Raw genomic sequence first — 18,100 nt, forward strand, 5'->3', positions numbered from 1 at the left:
AGTTTTTCCTAGCCACCGTGCTTCTACACCTGCATTGCTTGCTGTTTGGGGTTTTAGGCTGGGTTTCTGTACAGCACTTTGAGATATCAGCTGATGTACGAAGGGCTATATAAATAAATTTGATTTGATTTGAAATAAATAATTCTCTCTACTATTATTCTGACATTTCACATTCTTAAAATAAAGTGGTGATCCTAACTGACCTAAACATTTTTTTTACTAGGATTAAATGTCAGGAATTGTGATAAACTGAGTTTAAATGTATTTGGCTAAGGTGTATGTAAACTTCTGACTTCTGACAACTGTATATAGAGGGACACAGATACAAAGGGAGACAGAGAGTCCGAGGAGGGATTCAGTATGCAGTACTACCACTAACCAGACTGGTACCATGTTCAGTATGCAGTACTACCACTAACCAGACTGGTACCATGTTCAGTATGCAGTACTACCACTAACCAGACTGGTACCATTTTCAGTATGCAGTACTACCCCTAACCAGACTGGTACCATGTTCAGTATGCAGTACTACCACTAACCAGACTGGTACCATGTTCAGTATGCAGTACTACCACTAACCAGACTGGTACCATGTTCAGTATACAGTACTACCCCTAACCAGACTGGTACCATGTTTAGTATGCAGTACTACCCCTAACCAGACTGGTACCATGTTCAGTATGCAGTACTACCCCTAACCAGAATGGTACCATGTTCAGTATGCAGTACTACCCCTAACCAGACTGGTACCATGTTCAGTATGCAGTACTACCCTTAACCAGACTGGTACCATGTTCAGTATACAGTACTACCCCTAACCAGACCATGTTCAGTATGCAGTACTACCCCTAACCAGACTGGAACCATGTTCAGTATGCAGTACTACCCCTAACCAGACCATGTTCAGTATGCAGTACTACCCCTAACCAGACTGGTACCATGTTCAGTATACAGTACTACCACTAACCAGACTGGTACCATGTTCAGTATGCAGTACTACCCCTAACCAGACTGGTACCATGTTCAGTATACAGTACTACCCCTAACCAGACTGGTACCATGTTCAGTATGCAGTACTACCCCTAACCAGACTGGTACCATGTTCAGTATGCAGTACTACCCCTAACCAGACTGGTACCATGTTCAGTATGCAGTACTACCCCTAACCAGACTGGTACCATGTTCAGTATACAGTACTACCCCTAACCAGACCATGTTCAGTATGCAGTACTACCCCTAACCAGACTGGTACCATGTTTAGAATACAGTACTACCCCTAACCAGACTGGTACCATGTTCAGTATACAGTACTACCCCTAACCAGACTGGTACCATGTTTAGAATACAGTACTACCCCTAACCAGACTGGTACCATGTTTAGAATACAGTACTACCCCTAACCAGACTGGTACCATGTTCAGTATACAGTACTACCCCTAACCAGACTGGTACCATGTTCAGTATGCAGTACTACCCCTAACCAGACTGGTACCATGTTCAGTATGCAGTACTACCCCTAACCAGACTGGTACCATGTTCAGTATACAGTACTACCCCTAACCAGACTGATACCATGTTCAGTATGCAGTACTACCCCTAACCAGACTGGTACCATGTTCAGTATACAGTACTACCACTAACCAGACTGGTACCATGTTTAGAATACAGTACTACCCCTAACCAGACTGGTACCATGTTCAGTATGCAGTACTACCCCTAACCAGACTGGTACCATGTTTAGAATACAGTACTACCCCTAACCAGACTGGTACCATGTTCAGTATGCAGTACTACCCCTAACCAGACTGGTACCATGTTCAGTATGCAGTACTACCCCTAACCAGACTGGTACCATGTTCAGTATACAGTACTACCCCTAACCAGACTGGTACCATGTTCAGTATGCAGTACTACCCCTAACCAGACCATGTTCAGTATACAGTACTACCCCTAACCAGACTGGTACCATGTTCAGTATGCAGTATTACCCCTAACCAGACTGGTACCATGTTTAGTATACAGTACTACCCCTAACCAGACTGGTACCATGTTCAGTATGCAGTACTACCCCTAGAGAACTCACCCAGGTTTTCTATGGCGTAGTATCGCTGCTTACTATCCACCCTGACCGTCTCAGCGTAGGGACTTCCTACTCCGTAGCCAATGATGTAGCCCCGTACTAGGATGTTGGGGTTGAGGGGAGGAGTCCAGCTCATGATGATGCTGTTGGGCAGGGGTCGAACATGGAGGGAACTCGGCTGGTTCGGGACTTGGCTCTCTGGAAAGAAAATTGGAATGCTTCAGATACAATGAGATACTATGAAAAGCCAACTGACATTTAGGTGTTGACCTGTTGCACCCTCTACAACCACTGTGATTATTATTATTGGACCATGCTGGTCACCTATGAATATTTGAACATCTTGGCAATGTTCTGTTATAATCTCCACCCGGCACAGCCAGAAGAGGACTGGCCACCCCTCAGCCTGGTTCCTCTCTAGGTTTATAATCTCCACCCGGCACAGCCAGAAGAGGACTGGCCACCCCTCAGCCTGGTTCCTCTCTAGGTTTATAATCTCCACCCGGCACAGCCAGAAGAGGACTGGCCACCCCTCAGCCTGGTTCCTCTCTAGGTTTATAATCTCCACCCGGCACAGCCAGAAGAGGACTGGCCACCCCTCAGCCTGGTTCCTCTCTAGGTTTATAATCTCCACCCGGCACAGCCAGAAGAGGACTGGCCACCCCTCAGCCTGGTTCCTCTCTAGGTTTATAATCTCCACCCAGCACAGCCAGAAGAGGACTGGCCACCCCACATAGTCTGGTTCCTCTCTAGGTTTCTTCCTAGGTTTTGGCCTTTCTAGGGAGTTTTTCCTAGCCACCGTGCTTCTACACCTGCATTGCTTGCTGTTTGGGGTTTTAGGCTGGGTTTCTGTACAGCACTTTGAGATATCAGCTGATGGAAGAAGGGCTATATGAATACATTTGATTTGATTTGATTCAGATAATACGGAATCACCATGGAAACGGGCCTCAAATGTAACAATGATAATATATATATATATATATATATATATATATATATACAGTCATGCATGTACACATTTAACCTTGGGGTGGTTCCTGGGAATCTGACCCACGATCCTGGCGTTGTCAAGCACCACGCTCTACCAACTGAGATATTCAGGACCAGCCTTTTTTTTGTTGTCAAATCCAATCCAATCAGAAACAGTACTAACATCCTTCTAACTAAAGCTAATGTGATGTCACAAAACAGTTTGTGATAATCCTCTAGGAAAGAGGACGCTGAGAAGACATTCTGAGGTTAATATCAGTTTATTGAGTGATAATCCATTAGAATTGCATTAGGTCCCTTGTCATCTCTTAAAACCATCTGCCTGATTGATCCCTTCCTGATCTCGCCACTCTCCTCCATGACCTGTTCACATGTCCTTCCTAACTGCCTGCCTGTTCACATGTCCTTCCTTCCTGCCTGGCTGTTCACATGTCCTTCCTTCCTGCCTGGCTGTTCACATGTCCTTCCTTCCTGCCTGGCTGTTCACATGTCCTTCCTTCCTGCCTGGCTGTTCACATGTCCTTCCTTCCTGCCTGGCTGTTCACATGTCCTTCCTGCCTGCCTGTTCACATGTCCTTCCTTCCTGCCTGGCTGTCCACATGTCCTTCCTTCCTGCCTGGCTGTTCACATGTCCTTCCTAACTGCCTGGCTGTTCACATGTCCTTCCTAACTGCCTGGCTGTCCACATGTCCTTCCTAACTGCCTGGCTGTTCACATGTCCTTCCTAACTGCCTGACCTGTTCACATGTGCTTCCTGCCTGGCTGTTCACATGTCCTTCCTAACTGCCTGGCTGTTCACATGTCCTTCCTAACTGCCAGGCTGTTCACATGTCCTTCCTGCCTGGCTGTCCACATGTCCTTCCTAACTGCCTGGCTGTTCACATGTCCTTCCTGCCTGGCTGTTCACATGTCCTTCCTGCCTGGCTGTTCACATGTCCTTCCTAACTGCCTGGCTGTTCACATGTCCTTCCTAACTGCCTGGCTGTTCACATGTCCTTCCTGCCTGGCTGTTCACATGTCCTTCCTTCCTGCCTGTTCACATGTCCTTCCTAACTGCCTGGCTGTTCACATGTCCTAACTGCCTGGCTGTTCACATGTCCTTCCTAACTGCCTGGCTGTTCACATGTCCTTCCTAACTGCCTTTCTGTTCACATGTCCTAACTGCCTGTCTGTTCACATGTCCTTCCTAACTGCCTGGCTGTTCACATGTCCTTCCTAACTGCCTGGCTGTTCACATGTCCTTCCTGCCTGGCTGTTCACATGTCCTAACTGCCTGGCTGTTCACATGTCCTTCCTTCCTGCCTGTTCACATGTCCTTCCTAACTGCCTGGCTGTTCACATGTCCTAACTGCCTGGCTGTTCACATGTCCTTCCTAACTGCCTGGCTGTTCACATGTCCTTCCTAACTGCCTGGCTGTTCACATGTCCTTCCTGCCTGGCTGTTCACATGTCCTAACTGCCTGGCTGTTCACATGTCCTTCCTTCCTGCCTGTTCACATGTCCTTCCTAACTGCCTGGCTGTTCACATGTCCTAACTGCCTGGCCGTTCACATGTCCTTCCTAACTGCCTGGCTGTTCACATGTCCTAACTGCCTGGCTGTTCACATGTCCTAACTGCCTGGCTGTTCACATGTCCTAACTGCCTGGCTGTTCACATGTCCTTCCTAACTGCCTGGCTGTTCACATGTCCTAACTGCCTGGCTGTTCACATGTCCTTCCTAACTGCCTGGCTGTTCACATGTCCTAACTGCCTGGCTGTTCACATGTCCTTCCTAACTGCCTGGCTGTTCACATGTCCTAACTGCCTGGCTGTTCACATGTCCTTCCTAACTGCCTGGCTGTTCACATGTCCTAACTGCCTGGCTGTTCACATGTCCTAACTGCCTGGCTGTTCACATGTCCTAACTGCCTGCCTGTTCACATGTCCTTCCTTCCTGCCTGGCTGTTCACATGTCCTTCCTTCCTGCCTGGCTGTTCACATGTCCTTCCTTCCTGCCTGGCTGTTCACATGTCCTTCCTTCCTGCCTGCCTGTTCACATGTCCTTCCTTCCTGCCTGGCTGTTCACATGTCCTTCCTAACTGCCTGGCTGTTCACATGTCCTTCCTAACTGCCTGGCTGTCCACATGTCCTTCCTTCCTGCCTGGCTGTTCACATGTCCTTCCTAACTGCCTGACCTGTTCACATGTCCTTCCTGCCTGGCTGTTCACATGTCCTTCCTAACTGCCTGGCTGTTCACATGTCCTTCCTAACTGCCTGGCTGTTCACATGTCCTTCCTGCCTGGCTGTCCACATGTCCTTCCTAACTGCCTGGCTGTTCACATGTCCTTCCTGCCTGGCTGTTCACATGTCCTTCCTTCCTGCCTGTTCACATGTCCTTCCTAACTGCCTGGCTGTTCACATGTCCTAACTGCCTGGCTGTTCACATGTCCTTCCTAACTGCCTGGCTGTTCACATGTCCTTCCTAACTGCCTGGCTGTTCACATGTCCTAACTGCCTGGCTGTTCACATGTCCTTCCTAACTGCCTGGCTGTTCACATGTCCTTCCTGCCTGGCTGTTCACATGTCCTTCCTGCCTGGCTGTTCACATGTCCTAACTGCCTGGCTGTTCACATGTCCTTCCTTCCTGCCTGGCTGTTCACATGTCCTTCCTTCCTGCCTGCCTGTTCACATGTCCTAACTGCCTGGCTGTTCACATGTCCTAACTGCCTGGCTGTTCACATGTCCTTCCTAACTGCCTGGCTGTTCACATGTCCTTCCTAACTGCCTGTCTGTTCACATGTCCTAACTGCCTGTCTGTTCACATGTCCTTCCTAACTGCCTGGCTGTTCACATGTCCTTCCTAACTGCCTGGCTGTTCACATGTCCTTCCTGCCTGGCTGTTCACATGTCCTAACTGCCTGGCTGTTCACATGTCCTTCCTTCCTGCCTGTTCACATGTCCTTCCTAACTGCCTGGCTGTTCACATGTCCTAACTGCCTGGCTGTTCACATGTCCTTCCTAACTGCCTGGCTGTTCACATGTCCTTCTTAACTGCCTGGCTGTTCACATGTCCTTCCTGCCTTGCTGTTCACATGTCCTAACTGCCTGGCTGTTCACATGTCCTTCCTTCCTGCCTGTTCACATGTCCTTCCTAACTGCCTGGCTGTTCACATGTCCTAACTGCCTGGCCGTTCACATGTCCTTCCTAACTGCCTGGCTGTTCACATGTCCTTCCTAACTGCCTGGCTGTTCACATGTCCTTCCTAACTGCCTGGCTGTTCACATGTCCTAACTGCCTGGCTGTTCACATGTCCTTCCTTCCTGCCTGTTCACATGTCCTTCCTAACTGCCTGGCTGTTCACATGTCCTTCCTAACTGCCTGGCTGTTCACATGTCCTTCCTAACTGCCTGGCTGTTCACATGTCCTTCCTAACTGCCTGGCTGTTCACATGTCCTTCCTAACTGCCTGGCTGTTCACATGTCCTTCCTTCCTGCCTGTTCACATGTCCTTCCTAACTGCCTGGCTGTTCACATGTCCTAACTGCCTGGCTGTTCACATGTCCTTCCTTCCTGCCTGGCTGTTCACATGTCCTTCCTGCCTGGCTGTTCATATGTCCTAACTGCCTGGATGTTCACATGTCCTAACTGCCTGGCTGTTCACATGTCCTAACTGCCTGGCTGTTCACATGTCCTAACTGCCTGGCTGTTCACATGTCCTAACTGCCTGGCTGTTCACATGTCCTTCCTAACTGCCTGGCTGTTCAAATGTCCTAACTGCCTGGCTGTTCACATGTCCTAACTGCCTGGCTGTTCACATGTCCTTCCTAACTGCCTGGCTGTTCACATGTCCTAACTGCCTGGCTGTTCACATGTCCTTCCTAACTGCCTGGCTGTTCACATGTCCTAACTGCCTGGCTGTTCACATGTCCTTCCTAACTGCCTGGCTGTTCACATGTCCTAACTGCCTGGCTGTTCACATGTCCTTCCTAACTGCCTGGCTGTTCACATGTCCTAACTGCCTGGCTGTTCACATGTCCTAACTGCCTGGCTGTTCACATGTCCTAACTGCCTGCCTGTTCACATGTCCTTCCTTCCTGCCTGGCTGTTCACATGTCCTTCCTTCCTGCCTGGCTGTTCACATGTCCTTCCTTCCTGCCTGGCTGTTCACATGTCCTTCCTTCCTGCCTGCCTGTTCACATGTCCTTCCTTCCTGCCTGGCTGTCCACATGTCCTTCCTTCCTGCCTGGCTGTTCACATGTCCTTCCTAACTGCCTGGCTGTTCACATGTCCTTCCTAACTGCCTGGCTGTCCACATGTCCTTCCTTCCTGCCTGGCTGTTCACATGTCCTTCCTAACTGCCTGACCTGTTCACATGTCCTTCCTGCCTGGCTGTTCACATGTCCTTCCTAACTGCCTGGCTGTTCACATGTCCTTCCTAACTGCCTGGCTGTTCACATGTCCTTCCTGCCTGGCTGTCCACATGTCCTTCCTAACTGCCTGGCTGTTCACATGTCCTTCCTGCCTGGCTGTTCACATGTCCTTCCTTCCTGCCTGTTCACATGTCCTTCCTAACTGCCTGGCTGTTCACATGTCCTAACTGCCTGGCTGTTCACATGTCCTTCCTAACTGCCTGGCTGTTCACATGTACTTCCTAACTGCCTGGCTGTTCACATGTCCTAACTGCCTGGCTGTTCACATGTCCTTCCTAACTGCCTGGCTGTTCACATGTCCTTCCTGCCTGGCTGTTCACATGTCCTTCCTGCCTGGCTGTTCACATGTCCTAACTGCCTGGCTGTTCACATGTCCTTCCTTCCTGCCTGGCTGTTCACATGTCCTTCCTTCCTGCCTGCCTGTTCACATGTCCTTCATTCCTGCCTGGCTGTCCACATGTCCTTCCTTCCTGCCTGGCTGTTCACATGTCCTTCCTAACTGCCTGGCTGTTCACATGTCCTTCCTAACTGCCTGGCTGTCCACATGTCCTTCCTTCCTGCCTGGCTGTTCACATGTCCTTCCTAACTGCCTGACCTGTTCACATGTCCTTCCTGCCTGGCTGTTCACATGTCCTTCCTAACTGCCTGGCTGTTCACATGTCCTTCCTAACTGCCTGGCTGTTCACATGTCCTTCCTGCCTGGCTGTCCACATGTCCTTCCTAACTGCCTGGCTGTTCACATGTCCTTCCTGCCTGGCTGTTCACATGTCCTAACTGCCTGGCTGTTCACATGTCCTTCCTTCCTGCCTGTTCACATGTCCTTCCTAACTGCCTGGCTGTTCACATGTCCTAACTGCCTAGCTGTTCACATGTCCTTCCTAACTGCCTGGCTGTTCACATGTCCTTCCTAACTGCCTGGCTGTTCACATGTCCTTCCTAACTGCCTGGCTGTTCACATGTCCTAACTGCCTGGCTGTTCACATGTCCTTCCTTCCTGCCTGTTCACATGTCCTTCCTAACTGCCTGGCTGTTCACATGTCCTAACTGCCTGGCTGTTCACATGTCCTTCCTAACTGCCTGGCTGTTCACATGTCCTTCCTAACTGCCTGGCTGTTCACATGTCCTTCCTTCCTGCCTGTTCACATGTCCTTCCTAACTGCCTGGCTGTTCACATGTCCTAACTGCCTGGCTGTTCACATGTCCTTCCTTCCTGCCTGGCTGTTCACATGTCCTTCCTGCCTGGCTGTTCACATGTCCTAACTGCCTGGCTGTTCACATGTCCTAACTGCCTGGCTGTTCACATGTCCTAACTGCCTGGCTGTTCACATGTCCTAACTGCCTGGCTGTTCACATGTCCTAACTGCCTGGCTGTTCACATGTCCTAACTGCCTGGCTGTTCACATGTCCTTCCTAACTGCCTGGCTGTTCACATGTCCTTCCTAACTGCCTGGCTGTTCACATGTCCTAACTGCCTGGCTGTTCACATGTCCTAACTGCCTGGCTGTTCACATGTCCTTCCTAACTGCCTGGCTGTTCACATGTCCTAACTGCCTGGCTGTTCACATGTCCTTCCTAACTGCCTGGCTGTTCACATGTCCTAACTGCCTGGCTGTTCACATGTCCTTCCTAACTGCCTGGCTGTTCACATGTCCTAACTGCCTGGCTGTTCACATGTCCTTCCTAACTGCCTGGCTGTTCACATGTCCTAACTGCCTGGCTGTTCACATGTCCTAACTGCCTGGCTGTTCACATGTCCTTCCTAACTGCCTGGCTGTTCACATGTCCTAACTGCCTGGCTGTTCACATGTCCTTCCTAACTGCCTGGCTGTTCACATGTCCTTCCTGCCTGCCTGTTCACATGTCCTTCCTTCCTGCCTGGCTGTCCACATGTCCTTCCTTCCTGCCTGGCTGTTCACATGTCCTTCCTAACTGCCTGGCTGTTCACATGTCCTTCCTAACTGCCTGGCTGTCCACATGTCCTTCCTAACTGCCTGGCTGTTCACATGTCCTTCCTAACTGCCTGACCTGTTCACATGTCCTTCCTGCCTGGCTGTTCACATGTCCTTCCTAACTGCCTGGCTGTTCACATGTCCTTCCTGCCTGGCTGTCCACATGTCCTTCCTAACTGCCTTGCTGTTCACATGTCCTTCCTGCCTGGCTGTTCACATGTCCTTCCTAACTGCCTGGCTGTTCACATGTCCTAACTGCCTGGCTGTTCACATGTCCTTCCTTCCTGCCTGTTCACATGTCCTTCCTAACTGCCTGGCTGTTCACATGTCCTAACTGCCTGGCTGTTCACATGTCCTTCCTAACTGCCTGGCTGTTCACATGTCCTTCCTAACTGCCTGGCTGTTCACATGTCCTTCCTAACTGCCTGGCTGTTCACATGTCCTTCCTTCCTGCCTGTTCACATGTCCTTCCTAACTGCCTGGCTGTTCACATGTCCTAACTGCCTGGCTGTTCACATGTCCTTCCTAACTGCCTGGCTGTTCACATGTCCTTCCTAACTGCCTGGCTGTTCACATGTCCTTCCTAACTGCCTGGCTGTCACATGTCCTAACTGCCTGGCTGTTCACATGTCCTTCCTAACTGCCTGGCTGTTCACATGTCCTTCCTAACTGCCTGGCTGTTCACATGTCCTTCCTAACTGCCTGGCTGTTCACATGTCCTAACTGCCTGGCTGTTCACATGTCCTTCCTAACTGCCTGGCTGTTCACATGTCCTTCCTAACTGCCTGGCTGTTCACATGTCCTTCCTTCCTGCCTGTTCACATGTCCTTCCTAACTGCCTGGCTGTTCACATGTCCTAACTGCCTAGCTGTTCACATGTCCTTCCTAACTGCCTGGCTGTTCACATGTCCTTCCTAACTGCCTGGCTGTTCACATGTCCTTCCTAACTGCCTGGCTGTTCACATGTCCTAACTGCCTGGCTGTTCACATGTCCTTCCTTCCTGCCTGTTCACATGTCCTTCCTAACTGCCTGGCTGTTCACATGTCCTAACTGCCTGGCTGTTCACATGTCCTTCCTAACTGCCTGGCTGTTCACATGTCCTTCCTAACTGCCTGGCTGTTCACATGTCCTTCCTTCCTGCCTGTTCACATGTCCTTCCTAACTGCCTGGCTGTTCACATGTCCTAACTGCCTGGCTGTTCACATGTCCTTCCTTCCTGCCTGGCTGTTCACATGTCCTTCCTGCCTGGCTGTTCACATGTCCTAACTGCCTGGCTGTTCACATGTCCTAACTGCCTGGCTGTTCACATGTCCTAACTGCCTGGCTGTTCACATGTCCTAACTGCCTGGCTGTTCACATGTCCTAACTGCCTGGCTGTTCACATGTCCTAACTGCCTGGCTGTTCACATGTCCTTCCTAACTGCCTGGCTGTTCACATGTCCTTCCTAACTGCCTGGCTGTTCACATGTCCTAACTGCCTGGCTGTTCACATGTCCTAACTGCCTGGCTGTTCACATGTCCTTCCTAACTGCCTGGCTGTTCACATGTCCTTCCTAACTGCCTGGCTGTTCACATGTCCTTCCTAACTGCCTGGCTGTTCACATGTCCTTCCTTCCTGCCTGTTCACATGTCCTTCCTAACTGCCTGGCTGTTCACATGTCCTAACTGCCTGGCTGTTCACATGTCCTTCCTAACTGCCTGGCTGTTCACATGTCCTTCCTAACTGCCTGGCTGTTCACATGTCCTTCCTAACTGCCTGGCTGTCACATGTCCTAACTGCCTGGCTGTTCACATGTCCTTCCTAACTGCCTGGCTGTTCACATGTCCTTCCTAACTGCCTGGCTGTTCACATGTCCTTCCTAACTGCCTGGCTGTTCACATGTCCTAACTGCCTGGCTGTTCACATGTCCTTCCTAACTGCCTGGCTGTTCACATGTCCTAACTGCCTGGCTGTTCACATGTCCTAACTGCCTGGCTGTTCACATGTCCTTCCTAACTGCCTGGCTGTTCACATGTCCTTCCTAACTGCCTGGCTGTTCACATGTCCTAACTGCCTGGCTGTTCACATGCCCTTCCTAACTGCCTGGCTGTTCACATGTCCTAACTGCCTGGCTGTTCACATGTCCTTCCTAACTGCCTGGCTGTTCACATGTCCTAACTGCCTGGCTGTTCACATGTCCTAACTGCCTGGCTGTTCACATGTCCTTCCTAACTGCCTGGCTGTTCACATGTCCTTCCTAACTGCCTGGCTGTTCACATGTCCTTCCTTCCTGCCTGCCTGTTCACATGTCCTTCCTGCCTGGCTGTTCACATGTCCTTCCTAACTGCCTGGCTGTTCACATGTCCTTCCTTCCTGCCTGGCTGTTCACATGTCCTTCCTTCCTGCCTGGCTGTTCACATGTCCTAACTGCCTACCTGTTCACATGTCCTAACTGCCTGCCTGTTCACATGTCCTTCCTAACTGCCTGCCTGGCTGTCCACATGTCCTAACTGCCTGGCTGTTCACATGTCCTTCCTAACTGCCTGCCTGGCTGTCCACATGTCCTAACTGCCTGGCTGTTCACATGTCCTTCCTAACTGCCTGCCTGGCTGTTCACATGTCCTTCCTAACTGCCTGCCTGGCTGTCCACATGTCCTTCCTAACTGCCTGCCTGGCTGTCCACATGTCCTAACTGCCTGCCTGTCCACATGTCCTTCCTAACTGCCTGGCTGTCCACATGTCCTAACTGCCTGGCTGCCAAAGCTTGTTCTGATCAGGTTATGTACAATTCATATGAAACAAAAAAAATGCTTTTAAGTTGCGCCAGGCATAGTTAGTATCCGAGTCCCAAATGGCATTCTATTCCTTATTTAGTGCACTAAAGAGGGCCCTGTTGGCACTTGTGGGCCCTGTTGGCACCTGTGGGCCCTGTTGGCACCACTTTAGTAATAGGTTGCCATTTGGGACGGTGGCACAGTGGAACTAGACATTTTGTTCTTTTAGAGTTTGAAGGCTGCCAGTCAAGCAGTCCAGTATCATCCCCATCAAATTGCCAGTGGATGACTGCACAGCAGGTTTGTATGATGCTCAATATGTTACAACTGTTTATACACCTTGGCCTCACTACTCTCTAAATAGTTAAAACAATCACTCTGAATACAAGAGTCCAGCCCTGCCTCAGGGAATAGAGACAGAGAGAGACATGGTACTGGAGGAGGAAGAGGAGAATAGAGACATGGTAGTGGAGGAGGAAGAGGAGAATAGAGACATGGTAGTGGAGGAGGAAGAGGGGAATAGAGACAGAGAGAGACATGGTACTGGAGGAGGAAGAGGAGAATAGAGACAGAGAGAGACATGGTAGTAGAGGAGGAAGAGGAGAATAGAGACAGAGAGAGACATGGTAGTAGAGGAGGAAGAGGAGAATAGAGACAGAGAGAGACATGGTAGTAGAGGAGGAAGAGGAGAATAGAGACAGAGAAAGACATGGTAGTGGAGGAGGAAGAGGAGAATAGAGACATGGTAGTGGTGGAGGAAGAGGAGAATAGAGACATGGTAGTGGAGGAGGAAGAGGAGAATAGAGACAGAGAGAGACATGGTAGTAGAGGAGGAAGAGGAGAATAGAGACAGAGAGAGACATGGTAGTAGAGGAGGAAGAGGAGAATAGAGACAGAGAGAGACATGGTACTGGAGGAGGAAGAGGAGAATAGAGACATGGTAGTGGAGGAGGAAGAGGAGAATAGAGACAGAGAGAGACATGGTACTGGAGGAGGAAGAGGAGAATAGAGACAGAGAGAGACATGGTAGTAGAGGAGGAAGAGGAGAATAGAGACAGAGAGAGACATGGTAGTAGAGGAGGAAGAGGAGAATAGAGACATGGTAGTAGAGGAGGAAGAGGAGAATAGAGACATGGTAGTGGAGGAGGAAGAGGAGAATAGAGACAGAGAGAGACATGGTAGTAGAGGAGGAAGAGGAGAATAGAGACAGAGAGAGACATGGTACTGGAGGAGGAAGAGGAGAATAGAGACAGAGAGAGACATGGTAGTAGAGGAGGAAGAGGAGAATAGAGACAGAGAGAGACATGGTAGTAGAGGAGGAAGAGGGGAATAGAGACATGGTAGTGGAGGAGGAAGAGGGGAATAGAGACATGGTAGTGGAGGAGGAAGAGGGGAATAGAGACATGGTAGTACAGGAGGAAGAGGGGAATAGAGACAGAGAGAGACATGGTAGTAGAGGAGGAAGAGGAGAATAGAGACAGAGAGAGACATGGTAGTAGAGGAGGAAGAGGGGAATAGAGACATGGTAGTACAGGAGGAAGAGGAGAATAGAGACATGGTAGTAGAGCAGGAGGAGGGTAGGGTTGCATCCCAATGACATCCTATTTCTTAGGGCACTACTTTTGTCCAGTGTCTATGGGGATCTTGTCAAAAGTAGTGCCCTTTAAGAAATAGGATGCCATTTGAGAAGCAGAGGGAAGAGACAGAATGAAGTGTTTTTGTGTTTTTACCATCAAGGTCATTCTCTGGCGTCTCGGCGGTGAACCACTCGCTGGCCGGGCCTGTGCCGTTAGCTGTCATGGCAGAGACCTGGAAACTGTACTGACTGCCTTTCTCCAGCCCTGAGAGGAGAGAGGATGTTGTGACAGACATGTTAAACACAACTAAAACATCTGTACTGACTGATTTTCTCCAGCTCTGAGACAGAGACGCACAACAACGTCAGAAAGATATTTTTAAAGACACACAACGACACATAGATGTTAATGAAAACAGTACTTATCACAAACCTGAGTCTGTAAACACAGGGGGTTGAACACGACAACATCACAGAGACATATTAAACACCCTACAGTGTCTGTGTGGTTGAGTGGTAACATCCATCACATTAAACACATACAGAATGGTAACGGGTTCAATCCCCACATCATCCTCAGATGGGTGTTAATGTCCTTTCCTTCCATTTGAACCAAAAACATCTCGGTGTTTATTTTTCATGGACGAATCTGGGCAAGAATATATAAACATGTTTAATGTAACCTTTTATTTAACTAGGCAAGTCAGTTAAAGAACAAATTATTATTTAAAATGACGGCCTACTCCCCCGGCCAAACCCGGACGACGCTGGGCCGTCCTATGAGACTCCCAATCACGGCCGGTTGTGATACAGCCTGGAATCGAACCAGGGTCTGTAGTGACGCCACTTGCACTGAGATGCAGTGCCTTAAACCATCAACACATCTCTGTGTGTTCATTGTTAGTGGCGGTTTCTGCACATTCAAAAGCTGAATATTCATTGTTGCATTACAGAGAAACGATCAGTGGGTGAGTACATCATCACTATTCTCTACAGATGATTGTGGGTCAGTACATCATCACTATTCTCTACAGGTGATTGTGGGTCAGTACATCATCACTATTCTCTATAGATGATTGTGGGTCAGTACATCATCACTATTCTCTACAGATGATTGTGGGTCAGTACATCATCACTATTCTCTACAGATGATTGTGGGTCAGTACATCATCACTATTCTCTACAGATGATTGTGGGTCAGTACATCATCACTATTCTCTACAGATGATTGTGGGTCAGTACATCATCACTATTCTCTACAGATGATTGTGGGTCAGTACATCATCACTATTCTCTACAGATGATTGTGGGTCAGTACATCATCACTATTCTCTACAGATGATTGTGGGTCAGTACATCATCACTATTCTCTACAGGTGATTGTGGGTCAGTACATCATCACTATTCTCTACAGGTGATTGTGGGTCAGTACATCATCACTATTCTCTAGAGGTGATTGTGGGTCAGTACATCATCACTATTCTCTACAGGTGATTGTGGGTCAGTACATCATCACTATTCTCTACAGGTGATTGTGGGTCAGTACATCATCACTATTCTCTACAGGTGATTGTGGGTCAGTACATCATCACTATTCTCTACAGGTGATTGTGGGTCAGTACATCATCACTATTCTCTACAGGTGATTGTGGGTCAGTACATCATCACTATTCTCTACAGGTGATTGTGGGTCAGTACATCATCACTATTCTCTACAGGTGATTGTGGGTCAGTACATCATCACTATTCTCTACAGGTGATTGTGGGTCAGTACATCATCACTATTCTCTACAGGTGATTGTGGGTCAGTACATCATCACTATTCTCTACAGGTGATTGTGGGTCAGTACATCATCACTATTCTCTACAGGTGATTGTGGGTCAGTACATCATCACTATTCTCTACAGGTGATTGTGGGTCAGTACATCATCACTATTCTCTACAGATGATTGTGGGTCAGTACATCATCACTATTCTCTACAGATGATTGTGGGTCAGTACATCATCACTATTCTCTACAGGTGATTGTGGGTCAGTACATCATCACTATTCTCTACAGGTGATTGTGGGTCAGTACATCATCACTATTCTCTACAGGTGATTGTGGGTCAGTACATCATCACTATTCTCTACAGATGATTGTGGGTCAGTACATCATCACTATTCTCTACAGGTGATTGTGGGTCAGTACATCATCACTATTCTCTACAGGTGATTGTGGGTCAGTACATCATCACTATTCTCTACAGGTGATTGTGGGTCAGTACATCATCACTATTCTCTACAGATGATTGTGGGTCAGTACATCATCACTATTCTCTACAGGTGATTGTGGGTCAGTACATCATCACTATTCTCTATAGATGATTGTGGGTCAGTACATCATCACTATTCTCTACAGGTGATTGTGGGTCAGTACATCATCACTATTCTCTACAGATGATTGTGGGTCAGTACATCATCACTATTCTCTACAGATGATTGTGGGTCAGTACATCATTACTATTCTCTACAGGTGATTGTGGGTCAGTACATCATCACTATTCTCTACAGATGATTGTGGGTCAGTACATCATCACTATTCTCTATAGATGATTGTGGGTCAGTACATCATCACTATTCTCTACAGATGATTGTGGGTCAGTACATCATCACTATTCTCTACAGATGATTGTGGGTCAGTACATCATCACGGACGGAGGGACAGACAGACGGAGGGACAGACAGACAGACGGAGGGACAGACAGACGGAGGGACAGACAGACAGACGGAGGGACAGACAGACAGACGGAGGGACAGACAGACAGACGGAGGGACAGACAGACAGACGGAGGGACAGACAGACAGACAGACAGACGGAGGGACAGACAGACAGACAGACAGACGGAGGGACAGACAGACAGACGGAGGGACAGACAGACATATAGAGACAGAGACAGAGAAAGGGACAGACAAGCTCTGGTCAAAAGTAGTGTACTATAGACACCCCCTAGGATTAGTAGAGCACACACACACTCCCCTGTCCTTTAAGACCAGGAACCCATCTGAATCACTCAACAATAATAAGGAATATTCTATTCATCCAAATTCAGTATTGGAATTGAAATAATACCATAGGTCAGTAAAATGAACAAGTAGTTATCTCTGTTGTGGTGTGTGGAGCTCACCTGCCCCCCCCCCCCCCCCCCCTTAATAACCCTGAGGCCAGGTACCCCCCCCCCCCAGTCTGTCTCTGCCTTAGATGCAGCCGCTCGCAAATTGAACAATCTATTTTCGTCTTCAAACCATATCAGCCGAGTCTCCCATTAAGAAAACACTGGTTCGTCCCAAATGGCTGCCCTATTCCCTACATTAGTGCACTACTTTAGACCCAAATGGCACCCTATTCCCCATATAGTGCACTAATGGCACCCTATTCCCCATATAGTGCACTACTTTAGACCCAAATCACACCCTATTCCCTACATTAGTGCACTACTTTTGACCCAAATGGCACCCTATTCCCTACACTAGTGCACTACTTTTGACCCAAATGGCACCCTATTCCCTACACTAGTGCACTACTTTTGACCCAAATGGCACCCTATTCCCTACACTAGTGCACTACTTTTGACCCAAATGGCACCCTATTCCCTACACTAGTGCACTACTTTTGACCCAAATGGCACCCTATTCCCTACATTAGTGCACTACTTTTGACCAGGCCCCATATTGTACTATATTTTGGAATAGGGTGCCATTTGGGAGACAGATATATACAGACGGTTGGTTTGCTGTCTGGTTTCACAACATATTGAATGAATATAAATCATTAATCACACCATGAAGTAAGCATAACAACTAGACTGCAGAACAATAAATAATCATGAATTGTAATAATAATAATAATAAATTTAGCCTCTCTAGACCAGATAGGTAAAACATGCAGCTTTTATGTGTGAGATGAAAAAACGTACATTTTTTCATGTGTAACATCTGACTGGTGAAAACAGGGCTTTCAGAATGTATTCAGACCCCTTGACTGTTCCCACATGTTGTTACAGTACAGCCTTCTTCTAAAAACCCAGCAGTCTACACATGACCCCATAATGACAAAGTGAAAAACACATTTTGACATTTACAGAAGTATTCAGACCCTTTGCTATGAGACTCTAAATTGAGCTCAGCTGCATCCTGTTTCCATTGATCATCCTTGAGATGTTTCTACAATTTAATTGGAGTCCACCTGTGGTAAATTCAATTGATTGGACATGATATGGAAAGGCACACACCTGTCTATATATGGTCCCACAAAAACCAAGCCATGGGGTCGAAGGAATTGTCCGTAGAGCTCCGA

General features: G+C 48.4%; 1 protein-coding gene across 1 annotated transcript in view; it reads right to left on the minus strand.

The window, feature by feature from the left end:
* Positions 1-18,100, minus strand: part of LOC109881724 (netrin receptor DCC-like) — a 351,830-nt gene that overhangs the window by 135,459 nt on the left and 198,271 nt on the right. Inside the window, 2 exon segments of the mRNA XM_031802667.1 lie at positions 2,084-2,278; positions 13,918-14,028. Of these exon segments, the coding sequence (XP_031658527.1) occupies positions 2,084-2,278; positions 13,918-14,028 (306 nt within the window).

Source organism: Oncorhynchus kisutch, linkage group LG23 (assembly GCF_002021735.2).
Source record: "Oncorhynchus kisutch isolate 150728-3 linkage group LG23, Okis_V2, whole genome shotgun sequence".
In the NCBI taxonomy this organism is placed as follows: domain Eukaryota; kingdom Metazoa; phylum Chordata; class Actinopteri; order Salmoniformes; family Salmonidae; genus Oncorhynchus; species Oncorhynchus kisutch.